This window comes from Mirounga leonina, unplaced genomic scaffold (assembly GCF_011800145.1).
Source record: "Mirounga leonina isolate KUSES-001 unplaced genomic scaffold, KU_Mleo_1.0 Mir_170, whole genome shotgun sequence".
Lineage (NCBI taxonomy): Eukaryota > Metazoa > Chordata > Mammalia > Carnivora > Phocidae > Mirounga > Mirounga leonina.
The window spans coordinates 35301735-35314803 of NW_023270433.1; the positions used below are offsets into that span (position 1 = coordinate 35301735).

The window sequence follows — 13069 nt, forward strand, 5'->3', positions numbered from 1 at the left end:
ATCGAGCCCCGCATCGAGCCCCGCATCGAGCCCCGCATCGAGCCCCGCATCGAGCCCCGCATCGGGCTCCCTGCTCAGCGGGAAGCCTGCTTCTCCCTCTCCCACTCCCCCTGCTTGTGTTCCTTCTCTCACTGTCTCTATCAAATAAATAAAATCTTTAAAAAAAAAAAAAAAAGAAAGAAACTACCATTTGTCAAGTATTGAGGTAGTACCAAATATACACAATTACCTTAAAAGACTATAAATATACTACTCTTTCCAGCTATATATCTGTATGAGACTAGATTTTCTTCTTCATATACAGTACCTAAAACAAACCACCCTGTAACGATAGAAAGCACAAGTAGATTTTGAGAATTCATATGTCCTCTATTAAGCCAGATATTAAAGAGAATTGCAAAAATGTAAAATAACTGCCATCCTCTCAGTAATTTAGGGAAGTGAATACAGTTTTCACTAAAAATCATTTATGTTCAAAATAGAAAGGTTTTGGGGCGCCTGGGTGACTCCGTTAAGCATCTACCTTCGGCTCAGGTCATGATCTCAGGATCCTGGGATTGAGCCCCGCAACAGGCTCTGTGCTCAGTGAGGAGTCTGCTTCTCCCTCTCCCTCTGCCCCTTCCCCCCTGCTTGTGTTCTCTCTCAGATAAATAAAATCTTTTTTTTTTTTAAAGACTTCCTATAGAAAACAAACAAAAAATAGAAAGGTTTTGCACAGCAAAGGAAACCATCAACAAAACAAAAAGTGAATGGGAGAAGATATTTGCAAATGATATATCTGATAGAGGTTAATATCCAATATGTGTAAGAACTTATACAACTCAACACCAAAAAAACAATATGATTAAAAAATGGGCAGAGGACCTGGATAGACATTTTTTCCAAAAGACATACAGATGGCCACAGACACATGAAATCATTAGGGAAATGCAAATCAAAATCACAATGAGATATCACTTCACACCAGTCAGAATGGCTAGTAGCAAAAAGACAAGAAATAACAAGTATTGACGAGGATGTGGAGAAAAGGGGACCCTTGTGCACTGTCAGTGGGAATGTAAATTGGTGCAAATACTGCGGAAAACAGTACGGAGGTTCCTCAAAAAATTAAAAATAGAAATACCATATGATCCAGTATTTCCACTACTGGTTATCTACCCAAAGAAAATGAAAACTCTAATTCAAAAAGATATATGCACCCCTATGTTTATTGCAACATCATTTACAATAGCTAAGATATGGAAGCAACCCAAGTGTCCAATGATAGATGAATAAAGATGAGGTGTACTGATATACACAACAGAATATTACTCAGCCATAAAAAAAAGAATGAGATCTTGCATTTGCAACAACATAGATGGACCCTAGAGGATATTATGCTAAATGAAATAAGTCAGAGAAAGACAAATACCATTTGATTTCACATATATGTGGAATCTAAAAAACAAACGAACAACAAGGGGCACTTGGGCGGCTCAGCAGGTTGAGCATCTGCCTTTGGCTCAGGTCGTGATTTCGGGGTCCTGGGATTGAGCCCCACTTCAAGCTCCCTGCCCGGGAGGGAGTCTGCCCCATCCCCCCCCCTCCGCCACTGCTTGCACTCTCTTGCTCTCTCTCTCTCAAATAAATAAAATCTTAAACAACAACAAAAACAGACTCTTAAATACAGAGAACTGGCGGTTACCAGAGGGGAGGTGGAAGGATGGACGAAATACGAAATAGATACAGGGCATTAAGAGGTACAAACTTCCAGTTATAAAATAAATGTCATGGAGATGAAAAGTACAGTATAGGGAATATAATCAATAATACTGTAATAACATATGGTGACTACAGTAATCGTGGTGAGCACTTAGTAATGTATAGAATTATTGAATCAATATGTTGTACACCTGAAACTAATATAACATTGTATGTTAATTATACATCAGTAAAAGAACATTTATGTTAATGAGTAATGGGTTTCTGTTATTTTTAATGAATTTATAAATATTTTAAATTTTTCTCAGTTTCCATTTTAATATGTCAAGTATTGATAGACATAATCCAAAAATCCAAAAGGTTTTTGGATCTTCAAACCCCATTCTTAATTTTTAAGAATGTAAGAGGTTCTAAGACTAAAGAGTTTGGGGGGGGGGGGAGTTTGAGAAGTACTGCACTAGACCATGAGTTCCTTTAGATCCAGACAGTATTAATATTTTTGTGTGCATAAAAAAATTTACCCAGCAGAAGTTTGTCAACTCTTATGCCTGATGCTATGCTAGGCATTGGAAATTCAGATTTAAAAAAGATAGTCCCTGTTCTAGAGGATTCACAGGCCAATGAAGAAGAGACAAAGGTAGGTACAAGAACAATTATAACAGGAACTATGAGGAGAACTACAGGAGCCTACACCAGGAACACACATCTATTAGGTCAAGAATGAGAAGGGCAGTGGCCAGGGAAGGCTTCCCAGAAAAGCTATCATTTAATCTGAGTTTTTAAGGCCACGAGAATCAGCCAATGGAAGAGCATTTTAGACAGAGGGAACAGAATGCATAAAAGGTGGAAGCTTTAAGAAACGTATAGTTATTTCCAGGTCCTGCATGTAGTTCAGTATGAATGCAGCATTAAGTCCAAGTCTGTGTATTGGGGGTGAGGATGGGAATGAAAGGAAATGAGGCAGGGAGGTAGGCAGGGGCCAAAACGAAGGACTTCATATACCATATTAAGAAATGTGGATTTTTATCCTCGAAGGAGGGAGGGAGGGAGGGAGGTGGGAGGGGTTTGGGAGGATTCTAGGATCTTATCGGCATCAACTTTTTAAAAGATTTTTGGTTAACAATATCAAGGTTCCGTTGAAAGAACATACGAACTGGGGACCCAGGAGGAAGACCACAGCAGACACAGGCAGGAGGAAATATTAGGAGCTGCCCAAGACAACCCCAGCGACTTGGCGGAGGAACATCATGTGTAGGCAGTAGAACCCACAGGATTAAGGGGCAGTGTAAAGTGAAGAACAGGGGAGCGCTTGGTAACCCCCAAGGGTTTGGCACTGGCTACTGGGGGGTGGAGGTATCTTGCAGGAGTTTGGGGAAAACAAGGAGATGGTTGGAATGAACATTGCGAGGTCAGGTTTGTTCCACGCGTAGCAAGCAGGCAGCTAAGCAGATCTAAATACATTTCCGCACCCCCTCCCCCGCGGCCCGGGCGCAGGGCCCACGTTTCCCACGGCTTCCACCCCCACCAGCAAAAGCCAGGCCTCCCACCGCTCGGCCTCAGGGGAGCGAGGCGAACCGCTCCCTCCAAGTTTCCTCCGCCTGGGCTCCCCCTCCCCCTCCTCCCAACCGGCTCTCCACTTCCTCTCCCCCCACCCCACCCGAGGGAAAACGAAAACAAACAGCCCCGCGCCCCGCGCTTCACGCTTCCCGACCCCGGGACCGGCTCCGGGAGCTGCTTCTGCGGCCTCGGGGAGCCCCCGACTCAGTAACTCTTCCCTTCGCCCCCCGCCTGCCCCGCCCCAGCCCGGCCCCGCCTCCCCACGGGGAAACAGCCCAAAAAAGGGCAGAACTGAACTTTTGGCGTAAAGTTGGCCCGCCAGGGGAGACAGGAGAGTCCGCAGGGAGAAGGGGAAGGGAGGCAGGGCGCGCGGGGCCACCGCGGCGAGGGGAAAGCCGGGCGGGGGGAGGGGAGGGGGCGGGAAGGCTGCGTCGGGGGGGGCGGGGATCGCTGCCGGGCCGGAGCCACGCGGAAAATATGTGGGGCACGTGGCGGGGGGCAGGGCGGGCGGGGCGCGGAGCTGGGTACCTAGCCGCCCCACCACCGTAGAGGAGGGGCCTTGGCTCCAGGGGCAGGGGCTGGAAGGGGAAGCGAGGGGAAGAGAGGTCAGGCCCAACCTCGGGGGCAGCAGGCCGGGCCTCGCTCCTCACTGGGCCGGGGCTCCGGGCTCCCCTCCTGCCTCAGTTTCCCCAAGTCCCTGGTGAGACTCACCGCTGTCACTACCACGTCGGCAACGTAGACCCAGAGTCTGGGACTCAGGGTAAACTGAGGTACTCGAACCACGGAGGAGCCCCGCCTCCCAAGAGACATTTAATCCAGGGGGATTTACAGGAAACTTCTAAATTAAGGGCAGCGGCTGCTGCAGCTGAGTGGGGCACACGGGTCCCTGCGCCCGCGCAGCTGCCGTGAGCTCACGCCCCGAAATAGCCCCAGGGGCCCCAGCCGCAGCTGCCACTGGGCCGGGCTGTCACTCAGGAAGCGCAGAGCCCCCAGCCCGAGGGTCCCCTCCCCTCCGTAAGGCTAGAGTTTTTCCAGCGCACTGTACCAGCTACTATCCCTTCCGACGGCTGCGGGGGTGGCGGGGGGGAGGGGAGGAGCCTCGGGGGGGGCGGTCCCGAAGGGGTGGGCACAGGGGGCGGCCGCGCCCCCCCATCGGGCTGTGCTTCTGCCCCTACAAGGTTTGGGCCGCGGTGGGGGAGGGTCCCGGCCCCCGGCTCCGCCCGGTCCCTCCCAGCCTTTTAGGCGCCCGCGCGGCTGGGACATCCCAGTCCCGCTTGGTCCTCCTCGCCCGCCACCCGTGCGCCCAGTCCGCGCAGCCAGCCCAGTTCGTCCAGTCCTCACTGCCCACCGGCCGGCCCGCCCCCCACCGCAGCCATGGACGCGATCAAGAAGAAGATGCAGATGCTAAAGCTGGACAAGGAGAATGCCATCGACCGTGCCGAGCAGGCCGAGGCCGACAAGAAGCAGGCTGAGGACCGCTGCAAGCAGGTGGGGGCCCCGGACCCAGTGCAGCGCCCTCCTCCCCAACGAGGGAGGCGTAGGCCCTGCCCTGTGCCCCCTAGCCCGAGGCCTGCAGTCCCAGGCTCTCCCGTCCAGTGTGGGGGCTGGACCTTCACAGGACCTTCAGGGACCTAGCCGAAGCCACACCTAATCTCACCCACCATAGCCTGGGGAGCGGCAGTCCCCCAATTTCCACACCTGTCCCTGCAGAGCAATGATGGGCCCAGCCTCTTGGGGCTGGAAGCTTTCTCTCTGGCCCCACCAGTCCCCTTTCAGCACCTCTGGCTGCACTGTCCTTTCTCTGCTCTCCTGCTTCCTCCCGGACAGCCTCTAGATGCCTTTGGTACCCCGCTCACACGCAACCCTGCCTCCTTCCTGCACCCCAGGCCTGACTAACCAAGGCCTCTCTCTCCCAGCTGGAGGAGGAGCAGCAGGCCCTCCAGAAGAAGCTCAAGGGGACAGAGGATGAGGTGGAAAAGTATTCTGAGTCAGTGAAAGACGCCCAGGAGAAACTGGAGCAGGCTGAGAAGAAGGCCACCGACGTGAGTGTGGACCTGGGGTATGGGGGGGCGTGCACTGGGAGGGGTCCCAGACACGGGGATGAAGGGAGAAGGGGACCCAGACATCCCCAGCACCAGGACAGAAATGGTTTCCTCTCCGAAACCCAGGCTAGGGCAAAGTTGCACAATTAATCTAAGGCAGTGGGTAAATCAAAACCACCCACCACTTCCCCGAGAAGACGCAGCCTTGTAACTCCATTTGGTTCCAGCTCTTAGAATGTACAGCGATCAAGCAGTGAGTCACCGTAGGGCAGGAGGGGAGGGGTGGTAAGAGAATTTACCCTCCACCGCAATTAATCCTCTAGCTGGAAGTGGAGAAGAGGCTGCAGCTCCATTTGTGGGGTGTGAGGTGTGGGTGTAGGTACTACTGGGCAGGAGGTGGGAGAGGAATCCAGAGACAGGACCTGACTTGAGTTACACCCCTGGGAGGCCATTAGAAATTCCCTGGCCTTGACCTCTGGCTCCAGCAGCCCTGCTGTGCACCCGGGGCCCAGCTCAGTTTCTTTTTTTTTTTTTTTTTTAAGATTTTATTTATTTGAGAGAGAGAATGAGATAGAGCATGAGAGGGGGGAGGGTCAGAGGGAGAAGCAGACTCCCTGCCGAGCAGGGAGCCCGATGTGGGACTCGATCCCGGGACTCCAGGATCATGACCTGAGCCGAAGGCAGTCGCTTAACCAACTGAGCCACCCAGGCGCCCCCCAGCTCAGTTTCTAATGGCCCCTCATTTACCCTCATTAAGCTGTCAGCATTGCGACCATGCCAGGCCACAGGGCAGAGGGACAGGGCCACAAATGCCAAGGCACCCACCTTAGCAGGTCCTACTCACTCTGAGATTTCTCTGCCCGCCCCACATCCCCTAACCAGACTTCTCTGCCTTCTGCCATTCCCAGCCCCCACCTTGAGGTTGGAGAATGGCCATATGACTTTGGTTAGGATACTTGTACCATTCTCTGCCTCAGTTTCCCCACTTGCCTTCCATCCAGGATTAAAATGAGCCTATGATTGGAGGTATGGGAGGATTGGCAAAAGTAGGTCTGAACATCTGAGATCTGAGATGACATTACTATTTATGTTGACCATTATCCATGTTCCCCAACAACCCCCCCCCCCCCAGGTTGGTTTCTCTGACCTCCAGGCTTGATTTTGGTTCTCCACCAGCCCTGGCACTTGGGAGGGAACTGACCTGCAGCTGCTAGCAAAGACAGCCCGGGGCATCTGACGCTCTATAAATAACTAAGGCCCAGTGCAGCTGGAGGCAGGACTGGAAACCCAAGGAGCTGGGTGGGGACTGGAGGGGAGGAGGGGAGGACAGGGACAGAGCTAGGGACACAAGGCAGCAGTGCCAGGAGTCAATAGCAAACACTGCCCGGACTTATTGCATGACCTTGAACACAGCACTTCACTACACGGTGCCTCGGTTTCTCCCTTCTCTCTTCACATTTATCCAGTGGGGAGAGTAGTGCCTGTCCTGTGGTTGGAGAGCAGCATCCATAACTGGAAAGAGCTTGAGAAGCAGAAAATGGCAAATAGGGCTCCTGGGTGGCTCAGTTGGTTAAGCGACTGCCTTCGGCTCAGGTCATGATCCTGGAGTCCCTGGATCGAGTCCCGCATCAGGCTCCCTGCTCAGTGGGGAGTCTGCTTCTCCCTCTGACCCTCTCCCCTCTCATGCTCTCTCTCTCTCTATCTCATTCTCCCTCTCAAATAAAAAAATAAAATCTTTAAAAACAAAAAAGAAAATGGCAAATAGCAGTCCTGTGATGAGGACCCCAGGACTTCCCAGACTCTTCAGAGTCATTTGTCACCCCACTATCACAAAGAGAGTTGTCCTTTTATAGATTCTTATCTTTCTCTAGAGTAGACCTCTAAGGTCCCCCAGGGTCATTCTTCCCAATCCCCGTGCTTTCCCCAGAATCCTGAGTCATCTGGCCCTCTGCCCATGATGGCCTTTGTCACTCTAGGTGGCCTCAAGCACCTGGAGGACAGTCTGTGACTTCCTGTATATGGTGCTGTGTTTCCCCTGCTGTGTGATTACCACCCGGGACGTGCTTTCTACCCGCTCTGCCCTCAGGGCTGCCACCCATCCCTTCCCTCTTTCACTTATTCCCCTACACTGGCCCTTTCTCCTTTCCAATCTTAAATCTCGCGGCCTTTGTCTCTGAGAGACAGGGATAATCTAACGTTTATGGAGTGTGGACACTGCGGTCAATGGGCTCAAGTGCTTTCTGCATATTATTTTACTATTTCCCAAACTTGGCTTATCATCAGAATCACTTGGAAGCTTAAAAAAAATAAATAAATAAAAGATTTCCAAGCTCCTGCCCTGGAGATCTCATTTGAGTGGCCCTAGCATGGAGCTGGAGAGCCTGTTTGGTTTTATAAGCCTCCCAGTGGTCCTGTTGATCATGAGAAGCACTGCATTGCCTTAGAACAGCCTACAGAGGACGAACTGCTTGAACCAACGCAGATGTAAAATTTAAAAAGGAGGAATCTGAGGCCTAGAGAGACTAAATGAGTTGCCCAAGGCCACACTAGTGTTGAGTGGGTGAGCTGTAGCTTACAGACCACAGTCTGACTCAGAGCCGATTCTCCTAACGCTAAACTGCACTGCTCCTCTCGTTTTCCTTTATTGGAGGCCCTTCTTGCTCTGCCCTCCCATTTTTGTAAGGTATCATCATTTTCCATGGACCGTCCCCAAAACCTCCAAGGTTTTGCCTCTACCGCAGATCAGGGGCTGAATAAGTGTCACTCCCACTGCCCTAGCCCTGTGGCAGGAAGCCCTTGTTACAGCCATGGATGTCGCCTATAGGCCTGGCTAGCCTCCTGAGCCCCTCACTGGGAGTCTGACCGGCATCCAGTGACATCACGGAGCCTGACTTTCTGATTGGCTATTTGTAGCAGCGGCGAGGTCTGGTTGGCCTGATTTTCCTCACCCGCTCACCTGGGCCAGGCTTTGCTGGCAGGGAGGGGTCAGGGCTCCTCAGACCTGGTCCGAGCACGGGGCGCTTTCACTGGGTCCAGAAAGGCCTGCAGATAACCATCGGGAAAGTATGCACGGTGCTAGAAGAGTCCCTGAAGCAGAGTGGAGCTTGTTAAGGAATGCATGTTTGGGGCTGGAGTACAGAGTCTGGATGGAAGATGGTAGGTTAGGGGGAAAACAAAACAAAACAAAAAACCAGACTGAAAGTCTGGAAGCCAGGAAACAGATTCTTTATGACAAGAATCTTACCATCCTCTGGAGCCTCTCTGATCGTCATTCAAGGCAGACAAAGCCCCCCTGATCTCTGGCCTTTGACGCACAGGCCGAGGCGGACGTGGCCTCCCTGAACCGCCGCATTCAGCTGGTAGAGGAGGAGTTGGACCGGGCGCAGGAGCGCCTGGCTACAGCCCTGCAAAAGCTGGAGGAGGCTGAGAAGGCCGCTGATGAGAGTGAGAGGTGGGCAGGGGGCCTTCCAGGGGGCGGGCCAGGGAGGGGCCGGGGGCCTGTCTCTGCTGGTCCTGACCCCACTTCCACCCTGCTCCCTGCCCCTCAGAGGAATGAAGGTCATCGAAAACCGAGCCATGAAGGATGAGGAGAAGATGGAGCTGCAGGAGATGCAGCTGAAGGAGGCCAAGCACATTGCTGAGGATTCAGACCGCAAATATGAGGAGGTGACAGCCCTGCCCCACTTCCTTCTCCCTCCCAAACCCCAGATGCCCCCAGCCACTCACCAGGGCTGTGCTTCTTCTGTCCCTTACCCACCCCTGCCCAGGTGGCCAGGAAGCTGGTGATCCTGGAGGGAGAGCTGGAGCGCTCAGAAGAGAGAGCAGAGGTGGCTGAGAGGTAAGGGGACCCTGGGGCGGCAAGTGAAACTCGGCCTTGGTCCTGTGGCTCTGGGGCACTCTGGACCGTGGGAGGCAGTTTCCCAGGCTTGGGGCCATAGGGACAGGTCCTGTTCTCTGACCTCTAACTGCTGCCCCCAGCCGAGCCAGGCAGCTGGAGGAGGAACTCCGAACCATGGACCAGGCCCTCAAGTCCCTGATGGCCTCAGAGGAGGAGGTAGTGACCTCTCTGGACCTTTCTGGGCAACGGTGCCTTCTCTCAGCTCACCTTCCCCCCAGTCTCAGGCTGCTCTCTCACCTGCTGGGGGTTGGGAAGGGCCTGGGGCTTCCAAACTCAGCTTGCTGTCACTCTCACAACTTTGCTCTTTTCTCTCCTCCACCCCTTCCTCACTGTGCCATCTCCACTGTCCCCCACACTGTGCCCTCACACCCCCCCTGCCACACACCCCCTGCAGTAAATGTGGGGACCTAGAGGAGGAGCTGAAAATTGTTACCAACAACTTGAAATCCCTGGAAGCCCAAGCGGACAAGGTAGAGGGGGTTAGAGGGGCAGTGAGGATGGGGTCCTTCAGGGAAGGGAGGCAATGGGCCCAGGCAGGGAGGGGCTGGGTGTTCCCTGGAGACAAGACCAGGAGTAGCCTGTGGGTTCAGTGGAGTGAAGGATTTGTGGAGGCGATCTCCTGATGGCATGTGTATGTCCCTAAAAGTATTCCACCAAAGAAGATAAATATGAAGAGGAGATCAAACTGCTGGAGGAGAAGCTAAAAGAGGTGAGAGTCCTTTCTGTCCCTACTCTCCCGTTGAGCCCCCCGTCCCCGTCAGACACTGCCCGTGGCAAGGACTTTGGAAATAGGGTTGGAAGAGGAGGTTGACTTAAGTGAAAGTATCTGGGAGGGCCTAATTTTTGTCATTCCCCCATCTTACCTTTACTCCCAGGCTGAGACCCGGGCAGAGTTTGCTGAGAGGTCTGTGGCAAAGTTGGAGAAGACCATTGATGACCTGGAAGGTAAAGGGATACCCTCCTAACCCCGGGACCTTTTTAAGTGGGTCCCCACTCCCTGTGACTGTCGGTCTGTCCCTTATTTTCCCATTTCGTCTGTTCCGGATAAATTAGTGTTGGACCACCTAGGACTCCACCAGCTCCCAGGTCTATGCCCACCATTCAGGTAGTTGCATCTCAGGGCAGTGTGCCCACTCCAGCGATTCTCAGACTTGAGTGTGCATGAGAACACCTCCGAGAATTTTTAAAACACAGATTCCTAGGTCCTACTCCAAAGTGATTGCTGACTTCGGGCTGGAGAATTTGTATGTCTAACAAGCTCCCTGGTAATGGCAATGCTGCTGGTCCTCAGACCACACTTTGACTAGCTCTGACCTAGACAGTTCGTCCCCAAGTGCAACACAATAGTGCTATATCACAAAGATCTTTTTATTAAATATAGAGTTGGTTTAATATCTAAGTATTCATGACATTAATAGAAAATACTATTTTAAGCTAGATTTGATGAAAATGCACATCCAGGTATTTACTAATCTGTGGCTATTTCTTTCTTTTTTTTTTTTTTTAAAGATTTTATTTATTTATTTGACAGAGAGACAGAGAAATCACAAGTAGGCAGACAGGCAGGCAGAGGAAGAAGCAGGCTCCCTGCTGAGCACAGAGCCCAATGTGGGGCTCGATCGCAGGACCCTGGGATCACGACCCAAGCCGAAGGCAGATGCTTAACCATCTGAGCCACCCAGGCATCCCTGTGGCTATTTCTCATTAGTAGCAAGAATGTCGTACCTAAACTGTATTTTCTTTTTATTCTGCAATAACCCTTTCACTTTCATAATTCCTACTTCTCGTGCTTGTAGCCTTCTTAAGCAAGCCTCAATTTTATCTCCAACTTTAGGACTGTAGTCCTTTCTGGCCCCAGGCCCTTCCCCTTGAAGCAAGCACTCTGCTCATTCAAAGCACTGTGCCCCCATGTCCCTGGGGGAGATAGGACCAATTTAGTCTCCAGAGAAAAAAGAGACAGGGGTACAGAGAGGGGAGGAGGGAGCCCTCATGGCTGTCCAGCCTGTTCTCTGGCCTATTTCTCTTACTCCATCTTTGTCCACCTCTCTCTGATTCTTGTTTTCTCTTTCCATTACCCTCTCTCCTTCCTTTCCTCTTTCCCTCCATTCCCTCTCCCCACACTCCCATCCGGCCCCCTTCCCCTGGACTCCCCCCACCCCCAGACGAAGTCTATGCACAGAAGATGAAGTACAAGGCCATCAGTGAGGAACTGGACAACGCACTCAACGACATCACCTCCCTCTGAGTCCCACACCAGTGTGGCCCCCTCAGCCCCTTCTCTCTCCTCTTTCCATTCTCTCTCTGTGGGGAGGGGGCAGGTAGGAGGAGCAAAACGGTCAGCATCACACAGCCAGGCTGGGCGCGGCCTTGGAGAGGCCCCGGCGCACCTCCCGCCCACCTTGGCACTTGCTTCATCCTTCTATCCACCACTCCACCCTCCAGCCTCTACCTCTTTCTGCTGCTTAATAAACTCAACTTGGTCTCTATGCTGTTTTCCTGCCCTCCAGAGAGCACTTCCATCACCCCCACAGAGATCCTGGCTCTTACACCCCCAATCTTGTGACCCCCCCGCACTGAGCTCACCCACAGAACACCGTGGCCCACGCAGAACCCCCCACCACACAGCACTCTCAGTCTGTCAGTGTCTCACGGCTTCACGTGGGCACCTATCACCCCATCCGTCACCGCGAGCCCTCTGCTGCCTCTGAGAGACGCGCTCTTGTGTGGACCCAGGCCTGTCACTGACCTCAGAGCACTCCGCTGCGGTTCCAGGATAAAGGAGGGACTGGAGGGGAGACGGGTGGGGAGGTGCCGAGGAATGGCAAGAAGGTGGTGAAAGGTCTGGGGTGACGTTTGGGAAAACGCTGGATGCCAACAACATGGGGCTTTCCCTGCAGGTCTGTTTTCTGCCTCAGGTCTGTCTGTCTGTCTGGCCCTCCCCTTTCTGGCTCAGTCTTTGTCTTTCCTTCCCTTTCCAACTCTCGGTAAACCCTGTAAGGAAGGAGGTAAAGTAGTTTTTGACTCAGGCCCTCCCATCCAACCCCCATCACCCCGAAGCCTTGAGTGAGGCTTCTGTGTCTGTCTTGGTCAGTCCGTCCATTTGCCCCTGGCACGGGATCCTCAGATTCCTTCATGCTTATGTCTTCCTGTGCCTCCATCCCATTCCAAGTCTGCCTCAGCCCCCATCTCCCCTCATGTCTCCCTGCCCCTCCTCACTCGCTGCTTCCCCTCGCAGAGACCTTGGCCAGTGCCAAGGAGGAGAACGTGGAGATTCACCAGACTCTCGACCAGACCCTGCTGGAACTCAACAACCTGTGAGGGTGGCTCTGCCCCCAGCCAGGCTGCCGTCGCCGCCCCAACGCAATAAAGTGGATGTTACTGGCATCACAGGGCCCTTTCAACCTTTCTTTGGTGTTGGTGACGGTGGTGGTGGTTTTCCAAAGTAGAAAGGCTAAGAAGATGCCCGAGGGGAGCAGTGGGGTTGAAAGGGCCCCTGCGTGACCATGCTCCACAGTAGGACTTCCTTTGCTAAGGGAGCCAAGAAGTGGGGGCAGTGGGTTCACTGAGGAGGGTTGTGACCAGGCTGTGTGAAGCAGAGAGGCCCCGCTGGGCTGGGGGGACATCTGGACCCTTTCTACCCGCAGGGCAAAGGAGCTGCTGTCCTCGGCACTGCCCCATTCCAGCAGGCCGCCAGTCTGAAGGCAAAACTGCAAAGCTACACAGATTTTACTTGAGCAGGGTGAAAGCCCAAAAGCCTCACTATGATTTTAAGCCTAGAGGCTAAGCCTGCTCTACCCCCAGACACATACGCTGCTGTGGGTGTGCCCACGGTCATTCTAACTATCTCAGTCACTTCCGCCCCTTCCCGAAA

At 52.9% G+C, this 13069-nt stretch overlaps 1 protein-coding gene across 4 annotated transcripts; it reads left to right on the forward strand.

Annotated features, from left to right (window-relative positions):
* The first annotated feature begins 4341 nt into the window (after positions 1-4341).
* Positions 4342-12585, forward strand: TPM2 (tropomyosin 2). Of its 4 annotated transcripts, none has more exons than XM_035016354.1 (9): positions 4342-4746; positions 5175-5300; positions 8618-8751; positions 8849-8966; positions 9068-9138; positions 9279-9354; positions 9845-9907; positions 10074-10143; positions 12434-12585. In XM_035016354.1, the coding sequence occupies exons 1-9, from the start codon at positions 4633-4635 to the stop codon at positions 12514-12516; spliced, it is 855 nt and encodes a 284-aa protein (XP_034872245.1). In that variant the 5' UTR covers positions 4342-4632; the 3' UTR covers positions 12517-12585. The 4 variants fall into 4 exon arrangements, with proteins under 4 accessions (XP_034872245.1, XP_034872243.1, XP_034872244.1 ...); XM_035016352.1 differs by lacking the exon at positions 9279-9354 and adding an exon at positions 9593-9668; XM_035016353.1 differs by lacking the exon at positions 12434-12585 and adding an exon at positions 11361-11682.
* Positions 12586-13069: the final 484 nt, after the last annotated feature.